This window comes from Malus sylvestris, chromosome 8, assembly GCF_916048215.2.
Source record: "Malus sylvestris chromosome 8, drMalSylv7.2, whole genome shotgun sequence".
Taxonomy (NCBI): domain Eukaryota; kingdom Viridiplantae; phylum Streptophyta; class Magnoliopsida; order Rosales; family Rosaceae; genus Malus; species Malus sylvestris.
Genome location: NC_062267.1, coordinates 15491590 through 15512736, shown reverse-complemented (window position 1 = coordinate 15512736; position 21147 = coordinate 15491590). Strand labels below are relative to the sequence as shown.

At 38.3% G+C, this 21147-nt stretch overlaps 2 protein-coding genes across 2 annotated transcripts; one reads left to right on the top strand and one right to left on the bottom strand.

The window, feature by feature from the left end:
- Positions 1-1248: 1248 nt before the first annotated feature.
- Positions 1249-3953, top strand: LOC126631400 (zinc finger BED domain-containing protein DAYSLEEPER-like). Its single transcript, XM_050301539.1, has 5 exons — positions 1249-1439; positions 2761-2930; positions 3026-3335; positions 3421-3567; positions 3907-3953. Exons 1-5 carry the CDS (start codon positions 1319-1321, stop codon positions 3951-3953), a joined length of 795 nt encoding a protein of 264 aa, XP_050157496.1. The 5' UTR covers positions 1249-1318.
- A 715-nt stretch (positions 3954-4668) lies between these two features.
- Positions 4669-5828, bottom strand: LOC126631153 (uncharacterized). The gene has a single exon (XM_050301311.1). It carries the CDS (start codon positions 5724-5726, stop codon positions 4968-4970), a length of 759 nt encoding a protein of 252 aa, XP_050157268.1. The 5' UTR covers positions 5727-5828; the 3' UTR covers positions 4669-4967.
- Between the last annotated feature and the right edge of the window lie 15319 nt (positions 5829-21147).

Below are 21147 nucleotides of genomic sequence, written 5' to 3'. Positions count from 1 at the left end.
AATTGGAGCTGTTAATTCACCCCCATTAAGTTAAAAGTATTGAGTTTGGTTTGTTTTGGTTGGTTTTTGGATTGGAATTGGGTTGTTGGAGTATTATCACTCTGGCTACCGGTCGGTCTAACCAATTTGAAATTGGAACGTCATGCCCTGAGCAGAGATTATTTCCTCATCCAGTTCCCGTGAAAGGCATAAGGTTTAACAATTTAGAACCATTGCTACTAGCAATTTGCTAGATTGAAATGATTGCCAACTTTTGTGTAACTCGTCATTACATATGAAAGCAGAGGGAAACTACATTAGACTTGAATGTTCCAATGTAATCCCCTCACAAGTTCGCTAATTCTTGTTAACCCTTTTAGAGTTAAGTTTAGGTGTCTCGTTTCGTTTTTTTGTATGTATACTGTATAATGTGTAGGGATCTGTCCATAAGAGCTCTGTTGGTTTCTATAGGTTTCGTTTTTCTTCTGCATTGCGTCTTTGCTTCCTTAAGATTTAGAGTTAGTGTCCGTATAAATAGTCTAACATTGATTAGTCTCTTTGTTCCGTAGTTCAGCATTGTCCCAATAGCTTCTTAGGTAATCTTCTTTCATTAAACTCTCTGCTTTTGCTGTTATAGCCTTGTTTGCCTTCACATTGTTTGAATCCTGTTTAGATTGAAATGTGATCAATCTACTAACAGCATATGAATCCTGGTCAAACTTCCGAGAAGGCTCTTCCCTTCAGTATATATATAGTAGTTAGTTTTAGTTTGTTGCATTTGATTCTTCGGGTTATTATCCCGGTTTCAAGATGTTTTTAGTTCTAAATTTTGGGAGATTTTGGTTCAAACATGGTATTGGATTGCAGATATAACAGTAACTTAGCAAGTATATGGATTATAGAGTGTAGTCCCCAGAAATAAAGATTTCACAGACAAACCATATATCAAAGCATAAATAAGTTTGGAGACAACAGCGGCTAAGTTCCCTTATTTAGCAATCTTGTTATAGTTCTCGCCGTGGGGATTAAAGCTCTACAATATACTTCAGGTCATTTCAACCCAAGATCCCGAGTTTCAATGGAACATAACAATATCCAACTGTATTTGTTTTGCTCTATGAAATTTAACAAATACGTGTGAGTTGTAACACGGCTCATGATTCATGATTGCCTAACTGACCTACTTTCCTCCCCAGCCTAAGTAAACCTTCTTCTGATTTGTTATGTAATTTTGGGTCTGAATTATGATTTGGTTTCTTTCTGAAGCTGTGAAATTTGTCATTGGTTCAGTCAAATTCTGCATCTTCCATTCACGTCTTTTCATTTATGGTTAGTGCAGATGGATATTGATGAAGAGAACACTGAGGCTATGGAAATGTCAACATTCAATCTAAGTGATACGCAAGGTACAATAAGTGCACCAAGTCCTTCAAAGAGAAAGGCTAAAGGTATGCGAGTAGGTAAGATACGTCAAAAGAGATCCCGTGTTTGGACTTTGTTTGAAGAATTGCCTATGTCCTGATAATAAACAACATGCGAAGTGTAAAAACTGTGGGATAGTTTACGTATGTGATAGTAATTGTGGGACGAAAAACTTATTGAATCATATGGATATGTGTAGTAAAAAACATCACATTGATATGAAAAAATTTCAAGTTGGATTGCGTTCTCCTCAGTTTAACCATATTAGTTTTTGTGAGCTATTGATTGAGGCTATAGTTAAGCATGATTTGCCTTTTAGGTTTGTTGAATATGAGGGCATTAGAACTTTGTTTACATACATATCTCCTGATATCAAACTGCCCTGTAGAAATACAGTTAAGAAACATGTGTTGAGGATGTTTGAAGATGAAAAGATAAGACTTCGAGATTGGTTAAATACAGTTGAGGGAAGAATTTGTTTGACATCTGACCTATGGTCTTCTGCTACAACTGATGGATATCTCACACTCACAACTCACTTTGTTGACAAAGAATGGAAAATGCACAAAAGAATTTTAAATTTTTGTCGCATGCCTCCTCCACATACCGGGATTGCTTTGTCTGAAAAAATTAACGCCTTATTAGTTGAGTGGGGGATTGAAAACAAACTGTTTTCCATTACTTTGGATAATGCCTCTGCAAATGATTGTTCTGTTGAGTTATTGAAGAAACAATTAAATTTTAGAGGTTTGCTATTAATGGATGGAAAGTTCTTCCATGTTCGTTGCTGTGCTCACATTCTAAACTTGATAGTCCAAGATGGACTAAAGGAAATTGATGGATCAGTGACGAAAGTTCGTGAGTGCATCAAATATATAAAGTGTTCAGAAGGGAGAAAAAATAAGTTTTTTGCTTGCGTTGCACAAGTAGGGTTGGCAGGTAGTAAAAGAGGGTTGAGACAAGATGTGCCTACTAGATGGAATTCGACATATACAATGCTTGATAGTGCCATTTTCTATCGTCGTGCTTTTCTCAATTTGGCACTTGTTGATTCTAATTTTAGTTCATGTCCTTCCTTGGAAGAGTGGGATAAAATAGAGAAGATTTCCAATTTCTTGGGGTATTTTTATGAAGTTACTTGCTTATTTTCCGGAACAAATTACCCTACATCAAACTTGTTTTTCCCAAAAGTGTTCAAAGTCCATTATTGTATTCAAGATGCCATGGAAGATTGTGATTATTTCATGAGACGGATGGGGAGTTATATGAATTTGAAGTTTGAAAAGTATTGGTCAGAGTATAGTTTGATCCTTGCCATTGCAGTGATACTTGATCCTCGCTATAAATTGCAATTTGTAGAGTGGGGTTATGACAAGCTTTATGGTAAGGAGTCAAGAGAGTTGAAGGATGTTAGTGACACATTGTTTGCACTCTTTGGTAGTTACATGGACAAGTTCTCTCATCTTCTTGTATCCAACCCAGTTAATCAAACTCCTACTCAAATAAAAGTTGGAGACAAACTTTTTGAGGTAGTATTTATATTTGTTATTCCTCTTTTTATACTTTTTATATGCATCTTTATATTGTACGTTGATCTTTGTTTCTATTTTGTTTTTATATGTAGGAATTTGATAATATTTATCAAGATGGGTCAACTTCAGTTGAAAAAACTGAATTACATCTATATCTTGAAGGAAAGAGACTTGATAGAAAACAAGAGTTGGATATTCTTTCATGGTGGAAACTGGAGCAATTTCGTTATCCCGTACTTTCTCGTATGGCTTCTGATGTGTTAACAATTCCTATCTCAAGTGTTGCCTCGGAATCAGCATTTAGTATTAGTGGTAGGGTGCTTGATCAATATCGAAGTTCTTTGTTGCCTGAAACTGTTCAAGCCTTGCTATGTACTAGAGATTGGCTTTTTGGCAAAGAAGGTAAATTTCATATTTCTTTGTATTTTTTTGTTTTTGCTTATATAATAGTTTATAATTGTTTTTCCCTTTTTCTTTTTATGTTTAGCTTTAGAGAAAGAGGGTGCTGACTTGGAAGAACTTACTGAAGAAATTTTTGACATGAGCCTTAACGAAAACTCGGGACAATGCTCCAGTAGTATTAGTCTTGTGTTGCATCCTCTGCTGCATTTTTGCATTGATTTGGATGAAATGTGTAAAAAAACACAAAAAAACCAAAAAAAACCAAAAAAAAAAAAAAAAAAAACAACAACAACAGTAACGGGTGAAACGGGTGAAATGGGTGACCCGTTAAGACCCGTTAACTTAACGGGTTGGGTTTGGGTGACCCGTTAGCTTAACGGGTTGGGTTTGGGTGACCCGTTAGCTTAACGGGTCGGGTTAAACCCGACCCAAACCCAATAAACCCGACCCGTTTACAGGCCTAGCCTAAACCTAGAAAACCTTAATGCCATAATGCCTTACCGCTATTTTTTCTTGGATTCCGGGGGAGTTCACAACATTTTTTCTGGCGTTCTTTTCTATTGATGAACAGGTGACCTTGTGCTCCCCGTTTCTGGTGTGCCAATCACCTTTCAATAGCTCCCTTACTTATATGAAGGAATTCCTCTTTGGAAGTGCCAATAAATCACATAATTTATATGGATAGTGCTATTTTTGCACCTATTTTTGGTCATTAACCTTATTCACTTCATTCGATCTGACAGTCAAAAATTGAGAAAGGTGTGTGAGAAGTAAAAAAGGTGTGTGGATAGCACTACTCCATTTATATTTTAGAGTTAGTTCGTAATAATAAACTTCAGATGAGAAAGAATGACTTCTTATATGTAAGGAGCTAAACAGTATTCTAACTTATAATTAATGAAATTTTGTGACCAATTTTTGCTCAGAAGACCTTATTTTTCTAACATTAGCCACTTTGTTAGCTATAATTATAGGGTTTTTTAATTTGAAATTAATCCAGATTTTTGTCATATTTAATACTCGTTTCCTTTTCTTTGTTCGCTTGGTTTCTTCGTGCTTGCCACTTGCAAATACCTTATTAATATATCTTGTGTAAACTTATAGCCATGACAGTGGTTTAGGGTATCCGATTATTTAATTATACTAATTATGATTCATCATTGATTACTACAGTCTAGCGATTTACTTGTAAGTAAAATGTCTCATGTTCGAATCTCGTGGATGACGACTTCATTATCAAATTAGGCTGCCTATTGTATGACTTAATCAAACTCCCCAATCTTAGTATAAAATATATCGCTGTACTAAAAAAAAAATTATAATATGTCTCAAATTAAAAAACCCAAATTTCAATTTCTCGTAAAATTATTTAATTAAACAACTACATAATAAGGAAAAAAACAATACGAGTTCCTGGCCTTATCAGCCCAGCTTTTAATTGGAAGAGAAATGGGCTTTAAACTCGTCTAAAATGTCAGCCGAACAGGCCAGCCCAATAATCAACTCTGAAACCAAAAAATCCCACCGTTTCTGGTCGTACGGAGCCTCGAATTCAACCGAAAAATCTCATCCGCCATATCAGTTGCAGATGACGACACACTTGTAATTGCATTATCAAAACATAATTAATCTTTAGCTAAACGCAGCAATCTCCGGACGCAACGGCGAACACTTGGTAGGCGGAGGCGCCGTCGTCAAGCTCTGCTTCGGCTGCGCCAGCAACCCCCCGAACATTCTGAGGGAGATAATCTCGTCAGCTCGGTTCACGTCGTCCTCGAAATTCCTGGCGTAGCTCGACGGCTCGTAGCTGAAGTCGGCCGAAGCCAATGAGTGCCGGCTTCTCCCTCGCCTCCTCTGAGCGACGCCGCCGTTTGCTCGGCATTTCACCTCGTTATCCTTATCAGCAGCCTCCGCAGCGAACTCTTCCTCGTTCTCCAAAATTTCGTCGAGCGCATTGCGGCTCACCTTCTTCTCGAGCGGCGTCGTCGGGACGGACGATGCCGAGAGCCGAGCCGAGAAGCCGTTGACGAGGAGCTGATCTTCGGCCTTGCCGGTGTCATCCTCGAAGTTCAGGGCGTAGCTGGACGGATCATAGCTAAATTCGGCGGAGGCGTTGCGGCGCCGTACTCTCCCGGACCTGACTCCGCCGCCGATCTTTGATATAAGGTGCATGCAGCGGTCTTTGATCTCCGGCAGCGGCGACCTCGGCGGAGGAGTGCGGGCCCTCTGGCTGTTGCAGTTGTGGTAGTGGTCGGCGTCGTTGTCGAGAACGTCGAAGGGGTGAGTGCTCATGCTGGAGAAGCAGGCGGGGAGGCAGATTGATCGGGAGTGGCGCTTGTGGTGGTGGAGAGGCGACGTCGGCGACTGAGACCGGAGTTCCTCGTTCAGCATCGATAGGATTGGAGTTTGGAGTATTTTCTTTCTTTTTATTTTCTCTGGAAACAAACAAGTCTCAAATTTTGGTTGTTGATGGAGAGGGGAGGTGGCGGGTGGAGGCATATTTATAGGTTGAGGGGGAGTGAGTGGTGGGGGATGGGGAAGCGACATTTGCGGTAGCTGGAACACCCGAAGAAGCCGTGGGTCGTGCGTGGTACCGGTTTTTGGTTTTTTTTTTTAATTTATTTTAATTTAATTTGAATTATTTTTGGATATTTCGGTGTGAGAGCCGCGCTGTGGACAATTGGTGGACTCGAAGAGAGTTTGATTTTGTTTATTTATTATGGAACTGTCATTAGTTTGTAACATTTTCATAGAAAAGAAAGTGTAAACATTGGTTGTACCATGGTCAATGGTGTCCAAGTGCTACATGCGTTACTCTGTAATGATGCGAAAATTTTCTTAACACACAAATTAAATCCTCTTGTTGTCAAATTGTTGTATAAATGCAAGTAGGGATCATTCTAAACCGGGGATTAGAAGGGCTTGCTAAAACCTCTATACTGACTTAAAAACATATAAACAAAGTTAAAAACACTAAACTAGACTCAAAGAACTTAAAACAAACTCAAAGGACTCAAAACAAGCTAAAAACGTTCAAATCTGCCTAAAAACACAAACTGGGTAGATTTGGACTCTAACACACTTTTGGGACACCTAAAAACACAAATCAAAACAGATTTTGATTAATAAAACACTTTAAAGTAAAGGGGGTTTTGGTTTTGACGAATTTGAAAACAAAACAAGTAAATTAAAGAACTAATGAAATCTGCACGAATTTGAGTAAATTGAATGGATGGAAGGCTAGCTAGGAGGTTATTCTCCACACATGACATACTTGCACATAAACCAATTTTCAGTTGTTCTTTCGATCAATCATGAAACTCAACACCCCAGGTTAATTAAGTCTGCTTAAATTAACCTTCAAGTTCTCCTTAAGTTATTGAATTGGATGGGAAAGCGCATACAACAATTCAAGCATTCTTCAAAAGTTCTTTACGTGAACAGCACAATAAAGATACAATCAAAGATCATTAAGCATTATGAAAACTATAAGTATTGACGAGGCACTCGTTACTATGATGAGCATGAAACTCCTGCCAAGAATTTATTTAACGTGATCGTTTATAAGCGACATCCACTACTTGTGAATATAAGTTTGTAACTATTAGGTGAAACTCCCTTATACTCTAGCATCATATTCATGCATGCAAACTAAGTGTGCACTCTTAATAAACATACACGAATAAGTTATCAATCAAGCAGTTAAACAAATTGAATTCACAACTTATGAAATCACAACTGAAGGTAATCAAATCATATTGCAAGCATGAACATGGTTTCGAATTCCCCCTAGCTAAGGGGGGTTTAGTTCCTCATACTCACAAAGCAAAGATAAACAAATTTAGACATTCAAAACAAAAGAATGAAAACACCTAAAAACGCTCCAACAATCCAACTTGAATGGCAAGCACGTCCAAGGGTCCTCCTTCTTCTCTTTGTTGCGGCACAAGGTGTGGTTTGATGGATGAGTGGTAAATTATGGTGGTGGATGGATATAGGTGAGTTATGGTGAAGGGTGGATGGGTGGATTGTGTTCTCACCCAAGGAATGAAAGTGTAAGTGTATGGAGTTGTGAGATGTGAATGTAGTGTCTTTGGATGGATATTTTCTCCTCCCCTATTATGGTGAAGGGTGGATGTATTTATAGGCTAGGGAGAGGACCACCATCTAATTAAGGTGGTAGTGGTGTATGTTGTGGTAATGAGTGGATGTAATGGGTGTAGTGGGTGAGTGTTTGGTAATGAGTGGATGTAATGGGTTAGTGGATGAGTGTTTGATAATGAGTGGATGTAATGGGTGTAGTGGGTGAGTGTTTGGTAATGAGTGGATGTAATGGGTGTAGTGGATGAATGTTTGGTAATGAGTGGATGTAATGGGTGTAGTGGATGAGTGTTTGTAGTTGTAGGTCAACACACTTGCACACACACATGTTGATTTCTAGCCTTCTAATCTTAAAAAACGTCCATCCTCATGTCTCCATGCTTGCACTATCCAATCATGGCCCAAAAATGCTCCAAAGTGCTCCAAATAGCACTTTGTTGCCAACTTTGTTATTTGAAACTACAAACACACGAAAATAGCTTAAAGTACTAAAATAACTAGAATTAAACTAAGTAAATGTGAAGAAACAAGCTCACTAAGTTGCATAAATATGCTCCTATCAAATTCCCCCACACTTAGCTTTTGCTAGTCCTCAAGCAAAACAAAAGAAACAAAATGAAACAAAACAAACAAAACACAACCTAACCTTCCAACATTTGCCTCAGGGATTTCCAATGCACATGACATGTTAAAAATCATCATTCCCACAGATTTTGGTTATCTTCACACTTGAGCACAAACTTAATCACAGTCACTACTTACTAGTTTACAATTAACCAATTAAGACAATGTTTTGAATGTAGTAACATGCCTTAGAGAATTTGCTCAATTCCTTACAAGATACTCTCTATTTTCACACACATTTTCTGACTACACACCCTACACTAGTATATGTGAGAAGATTAATGTAAACACGAAAGACTAGGACTCACATATGTTATAACAAAGAAAGCAATTTTCTGGAGTTATTAAGCATGTTTAGATATGATCTCATGAATGGAATGCTACTACTTAGATGCGAGAACCAGTGACACCATATGCTCATACCAATTTCGAACTCCACAAATTGAAACACATAACACTCAAGATTGAAGTCAAGGGTTGTAACAGGGCTTGGGGGTAATGGCTAATAAAGAAAGGATAGGAATAACAAACGTTCTTAAAGCGATAGCAAGCAAAGCAATGAAATAGACACTTGGAATTCACTTTAGAATGTAGAATCAACTTTTAAATACAAAGGGAAGATTCATGCAACACTTAGGGCCAAATTCAATGTTTTGGACCCTTTTTTAACAAACTTTTTTCTTTTCACTCTTTTTTTTTTCTTTTCTACCCGTGCCTTATTAAGGACTTTGGCACACACACACACACACAAGAATCACTTCCCCCACACTTGCTTTATGCAATACATTGATAAAAAAAGAGTTCATTTTAAGTCATGTTTTACTATGCTTTACGAACAAGGGTATGGATGGTCCTAAAACTAGGCTAGGTAAGGATAGTGTGGTTTAACAAAGAACATAGGCTTAAAAAGGCTCAACGGGGTTAAACTTAAACACATAATGAAATAGGGGCACGGCAATTTGGCTTTGGTGGTCACTACACAACTTCATCTTGAAAATGTGTTATGCAAATCAATAGCATGCTTTGAATGAAATAGGCATGAGTTCTAGCATTTGGAACTAAATGATGAAACGCCTTCTACGTAGCAACCAAGCAAAGAATAATGAGATCATGCAACGACTTTAGAAAATAATGATGCACATATTATTAACTCTCCAAATAAATGTTTAGGCTCAAGTCTCACAAGGTTGTAGTGTACATTTGAGTTCTTTCTTTCAAGCATGTTACAAAACTGATTTTTCCTTTATGATTGCATGTGAATTCATAAATTATAACCACAACTAAGCATACACCAAAGAGTAAATCAAATTTTCATCCATGTTTATAACTCTCTTTAACAGTCATGTAATTAAAAACCAAATCCTCATCATTGTGTTGGAAGGCACCCTAAGACACAAATAAACATACAAAAACAACTCTTTTTGGGGTTTTCAAAACAATTTTTCAAAATTTTATGAGATTTTCGGATTTTTATGTCAAAACACACTGAAACACTCCAAAACAGCTTAAAAACACTTAAAACAGCAAGGAACAACACTAGAAGTAATGGGTGATAAACTCCTACGAATTTCATGCAAAACAATGGTTAGCTCCCCCACACTTAAATCAAACATTGTCCTCAATGTTTCAAGCATAAACTCACACAAAAAACAAGCAAACAAACAAACAACGAATAAACATGATAAGTATGGCAAAGTAAAAACCAGACAGAGTAGAGTTTAAGAACGCAAATATGGTTTTGGAGATAGATGATCTTCTTGTTTTTCCACATCTTTGATCTTGAACTGGTTTGGAATTCTGAGCGAGGAATATGAGAGTTCCTTGGTTTCAATTCAGACTTCTTCTGCTGGGTTGATTTGATTGTGCAGTCTGCATTCTTCTCTGCTTGTTTCTTCTGCACGGCAGGCAGGCACGAGGTAGAGGTGTTGGTCTGTTTCTTTCTTCAATCTTTCCAAGTGCCCACCTTTTGCTTTCTTTCTCCTCGTCCCTAGCTGAGGATGAATTGGCAAATTGTCTCCACATGCTTCGAGGTATCATTTTCACTTCCCTTATCTGTTCCCCAGACAGATGTGGTAGACGAAGAGGAAGCATAAGATGATGAAGATGAGTATTCGAAAGCAAGGCTAGGTAAGCAATTAGGAATGGGTTCCAGGTAGTCGGTTCCCGATCGGAAGATTGATACCAAGTGCTTGCTGATTGCTCTCTTTCTCCTTGTCCCAAAACAACGACAAGGAGAAGGATAGGGAGAAAGCATGATATGAGATACTCTTGCTTTCAACCTTCATGATATGAAATACTTTTTCTTTGGATGAGTTGTTTGCAGAGGTACCCCAAGGAATAAAGAACACTGAGTGACTCGAGAGGGTTTGTTGGAAAGGCATTCTCGGAGAAGAAGAAGGGTTATGTATGTCTGCCTTGCAATGGAGGGTGAAGGGTGACATTTATAGGAATTAATAACCGGTACTATTCTTTCACTCTTGTTAGCAACCGTTGGATGATTTAATAGTAAACTTCACGTGCTTTCTACTTCATAAGAGATCTTCAACAGATTGCCTGTAATTTTCGCAAGGCTGAGTGTGCATGTGACAGACGCTGACACGTCTGGAAAAGCTAGTGCCTCTTCGATAACTGGAATCGGCACTTCGACAAACTACCCGTGATTTTCGCAAAGCTGACTCTGCATGTGACAGATGCTGACACGTCTAGAAAAACAGATGCCTCTCCAATATCTGGAATCGGCGCTTCGACAAACTGCCCATGATTTCCGCAAAGCTGACTCTACATGTGACAAATGCTGACACGTCTGGAAAAGCAGATGCCTTTCCGATATCTGAGCTTGCCTCTTCGATCTCTGAAATCCCGTCGAGTGCAGAGGTTGCATGTGACAAGTGTGGATAATTTTGGAAAAGAAGATTGGCCGTGGTTTTTGAGCAAGCCTAGCTTTTGAGAAAGCTAGCGCCTCTTCGATTTTTGAGTTGGCCTCTTCGATTTTTGAGCTCGCCTCTTCGATCTCTGAAATCCCGTCGAGTGCTGATTTTTATAGAGGTACGCAGGACGTTCAAAACACACTTGAATTTCTGCCTGTAGAAACTCCCTTCTTGCACTTCTACGATCTTGACTTGTCCGACCTTTTCTTTCTTTAACACCTCTGAAAATGTCTGGCCCCTCCGACCTTCGTTTTGACTTGAACCTTGGTGAAGAGGCAATCCCGCCTTCTCCAGACAACATATGGCGCCCATCCTTCATATCCCTTACTGGTCCCCTTACCGTTAGGAATTCGGTGATGAATAATGATATGACAGCTGCGGTGGTGGCCAGGAACCTTGTCACTCCCAAAGATAACAGACTACTTGCCAAATGGTCTGATAAGTTGGCTGTTAAGGATTCTCTGGCTCTCAGTGTACAGTGTGCATGTTCTGTGTCTAATATGGCCCAACGCCTATTTGCTCAAACCCATCAAGTTGAATCATTGGCGGCTGAAGTGATGAGTCTCAAATAGGAGATTAGAGGGCTCAAGCATGAGAATAAACAGTTGCACAGGCTCGCACATAACTATGCTACAAATATGAAGAGGAAGATTGACCAGATGCAAGAATCTGATGGTCAGATTTTACTTGATCATCAGAGGTTTGTGGGTTTGTTCCAACAGCATTTACCTTCGTTTTCTAGGGCTGTACCGCATAATGAGGCTCCAAATGATCAACCTTCGATGCTTTCTCATTCTGGGGCTCCGCCGACTGCTGAGGCTCCGCCGACTACTGAGACTTCTCCTATGCAGCCTTTGTGAAGGCTCCCTCTTGTAGCTTTTTTCTGCTTAATGTTCCCTTTTTTTTATGAAAATGAATGTAAAAATACCTTGCATAACTGTCAGTGTTTTAAAAATAAACCCACACAAAAAACAATTAAACAAGTAACAAATAAAAATGACAATCATGGCAAAATAAAACTACAGAAAATGGAAGGTTTTTAGGAATGCAAAACCAATCGTGGAGCAATTCAAAAATCTTCCTTATTTGAATACATGGGTTGCCTCCCAAGAAGCGCTTGCTTTAATGTCTTTCAGCCGGACGAAACTTCCTTCTAAACTTGGATAGGGCCCATAGCATGGAATTGATCCTTGAATGGAAGGTGATACTTGACGTGATCCGACAATGGTTTAAATTCTAGTGTAGGTGCCTGAATCATCAAAATCAGCAAGTTAGTATTTAATAAAATCGAAGTTGGAGAAGATGGCTTACTTGCTTGCTCCAACACAAACTCAATTACGAACATCACATCTTTGAAGGTTGCAGGGATATGGGACTTGGCCAGATTTGGTGTTTTGAAAGTTATGACTTGTCCCGTGTCATAAAATCCAACTTCTTTGGGAATTTTCGTCTCAAATGTATCTTCTTTGATGAATTCTAGACATTCCCCATCCACTTCTTGCTCTTGATTCGTTGGAAAGGTTTTGAAGATGCCTTTCTCACCCTCTTCTTCCTTGGATTGCATGATCCTACAAGGAATAAGGACGTTTGGTGAAACGGGGTTAGGACAAATTGGATTTAGGCTTACCTTGGTTGTAGTGGACGACATAGATGGCATATGGGGCTGCGGCAAAGGTGGTTCTTCCCTTGCCGTGGCCTTGTTATTCTCTTCTTCTTCGAGCAGCAGTTGTTCATCCATGTTTTGGCTTGGTTTGGATGTCTTGGGTTCACCTCCAACCTCCATAGCACTTCCCAAAGTGATAACATCATGGATTTCAAAATCTTCCTTCAAATTTTCAATAGTTGAGTTGGAGAGTTCACTTTGCTCTTGAATTTGTGCCATGAACTCCATAATCTGCCCAATTTGCTTCTCCAATTCTCCCGTCTTCTTGGCTTGATTTTGCATTTCTTTGTTTCCATTTTCTACTTCCTGGTTCAAAGAAGTGAGTAACTTATTAAACATATCATTATCCAAAGACGTACCTGAATTGAATTGGGCAGATTGTTGTGGTGGCTGCATAGGTCTTGAACAGAATTCCTCTTCTTGCTGCCAATATCCATCTTGTTGAAATTGTTGAGGTTCTCCACACATGTAATCTGAATAATCTCTCCAATCCGAATTGTAAGTGTTGGAAAACATGTTGTTCTTTCGATCAATCATGAAACTCAACACCCCAGGTTAATTAAGTCCACTTAAATTAACCTTCAAGTTCTCCTTAAGTTATTGAATTGAATGGGAAAGCACATACAACAATTCAAGCATTCTTCAAAAGTTCTTTACGTGAACAGCACAATAAAGATACAATCAAAGATTATTAAGCATTATGAAAACTATAAGTATTGACGAGGCATTCGTTACTGTGATGAGCATGAAACTCTTGCCAAGAATTTATTTAACGCGATCGTTTATAAGCGACCTCCACTACTTGTGAATATAAGTTTGTAACTATTAGGTGAAACTCCCTTATACTCTAGCATCATATTCATGCATGCAAACTAAGTGTGCACTCTTAATAAACATACACGAATAAGTTATCAATCAAGCAGTTAAACAAATTGAATTCACAACTTATGAAATCACAATTGAAGGTAATCAAATCATATTGCAAGCATGAATATGGTTTCGAATTCCCCCCTAACTAAGGGGGGTTTAGTTCCTCATACTCACAAAGCAAAGATAAACAAATTTAGACATTGAAAACAAAAGAATGAAAACACCTAAAAACGCTCCAACAATCCAACTTGAATGGCAAGCACGTCCAAGGGTCCTCATTCTTCTCTTTGTTGCGGCACAAGGTGTGGTTTGATGGATGAGTGGTAAATTATGGTGGTGGATGAATATAGGTGAGTTATGGTGAAGGGTGGATGGGTGGATTGTGTTCTCACCCAAGGAATGAAAGTGTAAGTGTATGGAGTTGTGAGATGTGAATGTAGTGTCTTTGGATGGATATTTTCTCCTCCCCTATTATGGTGAAGGGTGGATGTATTTATAGGCTAGGGAGAGGACCACCATCTAATTAAGGTGGTAGTGGTGTATGTTGTGGTAATGAGTGGATGTAATGGGTGTAGTGGGTGAGTGTTTGGTAATGAGTGGATGTAATGAGTGTAGTGGATGGATGTTTGGTAATGAGTGGATGTAATGGGTGTAATGGATGAGTGTTTGGTAATGAGTGGATGTAATGGGTGTAGTGGATGGATGTTTGGTAATGAGTGGATGTAATGGGTGTAGTGGATGAGTGTTTGTAGTTGTAGGTCAACACACTTGCACACACACATGTTGATTTTTAGCCTTCTAGTCTTCAAAAACGTCCATCCTCATGTCTCCATGCTTGCACTATCCAATCTTTGCCCAAAAATGCTCCAAAGTGCTCCAAATAGCACTTTGTTGCCAACTTTGTTATTTGAACCTACAAACACACGAAAATAGCTTAAAGTACAAAAATAACTAGAATTAAACTAAGTAAATGCGAAGAAACAAGCTCACTAATTTGCATAAATATGCTCTTTTCATGTAACATTTTCTTAATCGGTCATGGTTGTTTTTGCGTAAAAATTATGATATAATAATAGTTAGATATTACTTTTCTTATATACAAATAATATTTGCCAGAGAATTCGAATATGAGATTTTTGTATTTTTTTTTAAATGTAGACAATTGGTAGCAAACTACAGAAGTTGGGAAGATTCACAAAGTTTAATGACATGATTAGCATCGATTCTAGGTTGAATCACCAGCTGATTAATGATTAATCAAGATGGGAAGATAACGACAACAAATAATTAAAAATTAAGGAATGGGGTTGACTGTTTTAGGAGAAACCAGCGACTGGTTTTCTTAGGGGAGTCACACTTCTTAAGTCTGATTTAAATCTTATCCTATCTACTAATCAAAAACTGGATGTAGCCAAAACAATAAGAATAGAGTTTTGTAGTATTTGATCTCCCGCTTTCATGTGCATGCATAGAAAGATGCCATGTGTTCGGATGTTATTGGAGGACAGTAATAACTTATCACCGGGCACATGGAAGGCGGTGGTGGTGATTCAGGTGAAGCGTGTTGTGAAGTTCCCACACAACTTCCTTCAGCCGTCCAATGACGTGCCAAACACGCCTTCGTGATTTTAATTAGGGGTGGGTTCGGAGATGAGCAACAGTTATAACGGACGAGTAATCGTGGTTATTTACCTATAATTGTTTATATTCATACCCGCATAACCGTTTACATGTTGGGTGATTGCATAAACGGTTATACCCATACCCATAACCGTTTATAAACGGTTAATCATACCTATAACCGTGTACCTATTTAATCATGACCGTTTACCCATTTAAGCATAACTGTTTACCCGTTTACCCTTTTTTTCACCCGTCTACATGTTTTTTTTATTTTTTTTAACAATTTGAAAATTACAAAAGAAAAATTTGTCATAATTTTCGTTTTCTGACAATTAAACACCGTTATAGGTACACTTTAGCATGCATTTTTCTATTTTAATCATTTAAGTCCTCATACAATTCCAATAATTGAAATAATAGTTTATGAACGATATTTTTCTGCTATACCCAAACAAGTCTTTAATTATAATTCATATGATTACAAAGTAAAGCTTCTAAAAACAAAAAGTAGTAATTATCTTGAATACTAGATGATTCAAAACTCCAAAATATTCCGAAACTCAACACTTGCAAACACCAATGCTTTAGCACATTTAATCACAAAGTTTCATCGACTTGTTGTCACCAAAAGAGGCCTACAAAAGAAATGTATAAATTGAATTAGTATCCCATTTAGGAACACCGACGCCAATTAGAATGAATCCAATATAAGTAAGTGATCACAGAAGATTTACATTGTACACTCAGTTATCAGAAAGAAAAAAAAAAGCAAACAAAAGCGGAGTACCAAATCAATTGAGTTAGTATCACCATTCATCAATATGCATAAACAGAAGGTTTACATTCCATGATTTTTCACACACCCATATGCATAAATTGAATTAGTATCACCAATAACTCCAAAGTTAAAAACAAAAATAAAGTAATCTGGATAGTGCTAGGATTTCTAAAGGTTGCTCTAAAATGAAGATTTAGGGACGGTGTACGATTTCCTGTCTCATTAATTAGTTGTTCATGTAAAGCACATATAATTTTGGTGTTCTTTCAGCAGCATAGAAAATTGCTTCATTGGAGAATGTGTTATCTTCGACGATAGAAATTAGGATAACGTTTCTTTTTTCTAACAAGTAATTTTTCGGTCCAACATCACGTAATGTTATTACCAAGTAATTTTTTGATAAGACGATCATTTGCACCTATGTTCGAATCTGTGTCCCTAATCCCGAAGATAACCTCCATAGCCACATGAGAAATTAACACGATTTGAGTGAAAAGTATAATATAAAATTTGGTTGTCAAATAGAATCCATTCCCTTCACCAATGAGATTTAACAGGATCCCTACTAAAAAACATCAAACTAATTTCAAATTTAGGGTTTTTAATTTTTTTTTTTTAAATTTTACATATATTAAATTAAATGGGTAAATGGACTCGTTATAACTGCAGGTAATGCCCATAACCGCCTATTTAAATTTCATGGATAAACGATTATACCCACAACCGTTTGTTCGTCTAAATGGTTACCCATAACCGTAAAAGTGAACTTTAAATGGGTAGGTAACTGCGGTTACCCAAACCCTTGGGTATTTTGCCCATCCTTAGGTTCGGTTCTATTTGTGTTAGATCCCACATCGCCCAGGGGAGTGGATCCTCTATGCCTTATATGTACATGCCCACCTCCATTAGCACGAGGTCTTTTGGGAACTCACTGTTTTTGGATTCCTTAGGAACTCCGAAGTTAAGCGAGATCACAGCGAAAACAATCCCAAGATGGGTGACCCACTAGGAAGTTCTCGTGTGAGTTCCCAAAAGCAAAACCGTGAGGGCGTGGCAGGGCCCAAAACGGACAATATCGTGCTACTGTGGAGGTGGAGCCCGGGATGTGGTGGACCCCAGGATGTGGTGGACCCCAGGTCGAGATGTGACAGTTTGGTATTAGAGCCAATTCATGGCCGGAAGTGTGCCGACGAGGACGTCGGGCCTCTAAGGGGGTCGATTGTTAGATCCCACATCGTCTAAGGAAGAGGATCCTCTATGCCTTTTATGTACATGCCCACCTCCATTAGCACAAGGCCTTTTGGGAGCTCACTGACTTTAGATTCCTTAGGAACTTTGAAGTTAAGCGAGATTACAGCTAAAACTTTGAAGTTAGCACACGAGTCGGAACCACCTATTGTGGTATGTAGGACATGGCTGGGTGTAAATATGCATGCTCAAGTGCTACGATCACGTGAAGGCTGTGCGAATAATTGCGGGTCACCTACGAGTCGGAACCACCTATTGTGGTCTGCACGACAGGGTTGGCACTAAACTTGGATCCAAGGTGAGCGTGCGGTACGGGAGGTGATCATCATGTGAAGGACTGTTCCCTGGCCTTGGGTGGGAGCATTAACACCAGGGTGCAGCCATTATGAGCTCTAAATAAATATATGCATGCTCATATAATTCAACAATTTCAATCACATAATAACCCACCTGAACTTACCTGTGCCTCCGTAGGATTATTTGACATAAACACAAATCTAATCATAATGCAATATTTAAATGTAACACATTTAAATCATGGCATGCTATGCATAATCAATTTAAAACATATCTGGAAAACTGTAAGATACACACACACACACACACACACACACACACACTATAAAAAGGAAAAAGAACCACTCACCTGAAGTCTGCGCTACAACTCCCTAGCACGAATATCGAGGTGTCACAAACGATCGGCGCCTAGAACAATGATCAAATCTCGTCTTAGAACTCTTATCAATAGAACACGTAACTTACATATCCTATTTAGGAAGACCTATGCGTCGGATTCCTGATCTGTAAGTTTCTAATATCCTCAAATATTATTTACTATAACTTATCAAAGTTTGGTGACGATCCAACGGTCGGGTTGTCGATTGTTGGAATAATCAAGTGGCGGACCTTAATGGAACTAGATTCAAACAACAAAAATTCATCAATCAGACTTCACATATGAAATTAAAGTATCAAATTTAGCCTAGGAAGGTTAGGGGATGCCTCGGCCCACGAGCCGCCGTACACAGCAGTCGGCCACCCTGACTTGCTGGAAAAATAGACTATTTCTAAAAATTACCAAATTTTTTAAGAATGTAGATCTCAATGAGGGGAGTAATTTTCATACATGTGGCTAAGGCTAATTTGGCCGAGAAAAAGCCCCAATTTCACGAAAACCCGTCGGAACCTTAGATTTGGGTGTTTCTTGATTCAACTCCAAAATATCTTCGATGCCTCAACCAATGCATGGGCTTTGTTCCTGAGGTTGAGAGGAGCCTATTAGTGGTGGTGGTTGATGGAGTTAACTTCGGATTTGATGGATTGCCATCCCAAAGCCGACGCACCCACCGTTGCATTTCTTCCCAAATTCGAATCCAATCTCCTTAAATTTGATGTAGAAATGGTAGAGGAATAGTCAATATGAGGATTGAGAGTGGTGGTTCAGCTCAATTTGTTAGAAAAACGATGAATTTCACTAGAGAAACCCTCCGACTACAACCAGGTTGCGTGTCGCATGGGTTAAAGGTTGATTTTGTGCTTCTCATTTCTCTCTCTTCCCCTCCTTTCTCTCATCTCTCATTGGTTCTCTCTTTTCTCTCTTCTTTCTGATTGGGCATCCCGCTCCTCATTTCTCTCCTTTATCTATCATCTCCACTGTCCATCTTTTCTTCCTTTTAAGCCACACACGTGGCTTTCCAGATTTTGCTCCAAAAATCTGGAGCTTCCTTGAAATTAATTAATTTACTAAAATGGCCCCAACTATAAACGTTAATATCTCCTTTGTTATAACTCCAAATTGTGTTCCGTTTGCGCCCACGCGTAGCGATGAGTACTACAAGGATACGCCAAGAAAACGATTCTTACGTGACATGACAAGGTGGTCAACAAAAGTCAACATCTTTGCCTCGAAGGGCATTTTCATGAATTCACGTATTAAAAATTATAAAGACTGTGATTTTTGGGGATGGGTCGTTACAATATACCCCCTTAAGAAAATTTCGTCCCCGAAATTTGAAATAACTTGCTAATTGTAAAATACTGGGAAATAAAGGGAAAGTATGTATATAAATAAATATATATAAGGAAGAAATCAAGTTAGAGCAGTTGCATAAAAAAAGATGCCATTTCGTCGCGATTGGATTGCAATTATTCTTCTTTCGTGCCTCCAAGCTTATACATTCTTTCTTCCTCGATAATATAGTAGTATAATACTCGTATAAATGGTAAAGTTGAAAACACCAATTATAATAACATAAGGTAAAAAATATATACATATAATAATAAAAAAAATAGATATATATAAAAACTTATGATTCAAATATTTGTGTGAAGTTGAAAATCGAAAATAAAGATTAACTCATCCAACATTTGAAATGGCAAAAATACTTATAAAAATAATGTAGTAAGATAATATTTGCACGGAAAGTCAAAATCCAAAATGAAAATGGACCTCGCTAAAACATTCATTGTGTCACGAACTTTGAGAATGAGTCCGAACCATAGCTAACTAGTAAGTGTTGTCGTAGATGAGCCGTCTTGCCCACTTGCTTAGTGAACCCAACAATTAAGCCATCGATATTGCAATCTGCAACTTGTAATGCCGATAACTCATTGTTGTCTCAATAAGCTAGTGAGAAGTTCCCACGGATGCCAAAATATCGTTTTGCTCCTCATGTGCGAATATGCCTAGATCGTCCGATTCATGCCTTGATCGCGATACTGTACTATTCTAGAGCACACCAAACCAGCTGCTAGAAGTGTTTCGACTTCCACGTTCCCACAACAATAAGACCCTGGAGTGAAGCAATGGAAATATACGTAGAGATGAACACATATTGCGAAAAGCTTCCTTCGTGACCAATCATTAGAGTTGCTCTCCAAATCGAAGGGTAGAAGATGTGAAAGCTTAAATTACAGAAACAATATCTATGATGACATTCTTCGAATGATAGTTGCAGTTTCGAGCCACACTTGAAAACTAACGCCACAATCGCCAAGCTTATAACCTATGTTCATACCTTCACCAATACCATGCTAAAATATTGCTTAATCCTCAAAGCCGCTTGGAAATTTTCTTGGTAAGTCTGGTAAACTCGCAAGAAGATTATACTCCAATGGTTCTTGGTAGCATCAATATGAAACTGGTGCACGCATCTGCCGATTCAACCTATCATGAATTCCTCATTGATTGAGCGAGAAACCATGTTGAGAAGGCTAAAAGAACACTCAAGAATTTGAGAGTCAAAACAAGTTCATCAAATTTAAAGTTCAAGATATCTAGATTGATTGCCTGCCATCACAATATAAAAACAACTTTCGGAATATTCATTCACCAACGGTAACGATCCATTCAACGAAGTATTTGACAGGTGATTGAAGAATTAATGCTCACAACTAGATTTCAATATCCAAGCAATTCTTCTGAATAGTCTACCTGTCTTCGGAATAATATGAACTGCAGTAGAGTAAACACGTACCCAAAGTTGACTAGAATGCAAGGTTCTAAAAAACGCTAGGCACTAGTAGGGCGGTGGGCTAGCGCCTAGCGCCTAGGAGGCGAGGCAGAGTCTAGACGGGCGCCTAGGCGGTCTAGGCGGATTTAGGTAAATTTCTTGTATATCTTGTAAGTAAGTGCATATTAACACTTATAAAAAATTATACTTGTATGAAATTCATGAAGACAATTATAAATAAATAATAATAAAATGCAACACTAGTATCCAAAGTTCAAAATTTATAAACACACATATACGTTATATTAGTTAAGATATTTTGAATAATTATATCTAATTTTCATTAAAAATAAATAAATATTCCACGTGTGTGTGTGAAGAGGTGCATGCATCCTCCTCAATTTCAAAAAGCACTATGTGTGTGGTGTAAGGGTCACCCCTAATGGAAAAATACATCGGGCATTATAAATACAGATAGCCATTTAATGTGGATATCATGCTAATATTTGGAATGTCAAGCAAGGCA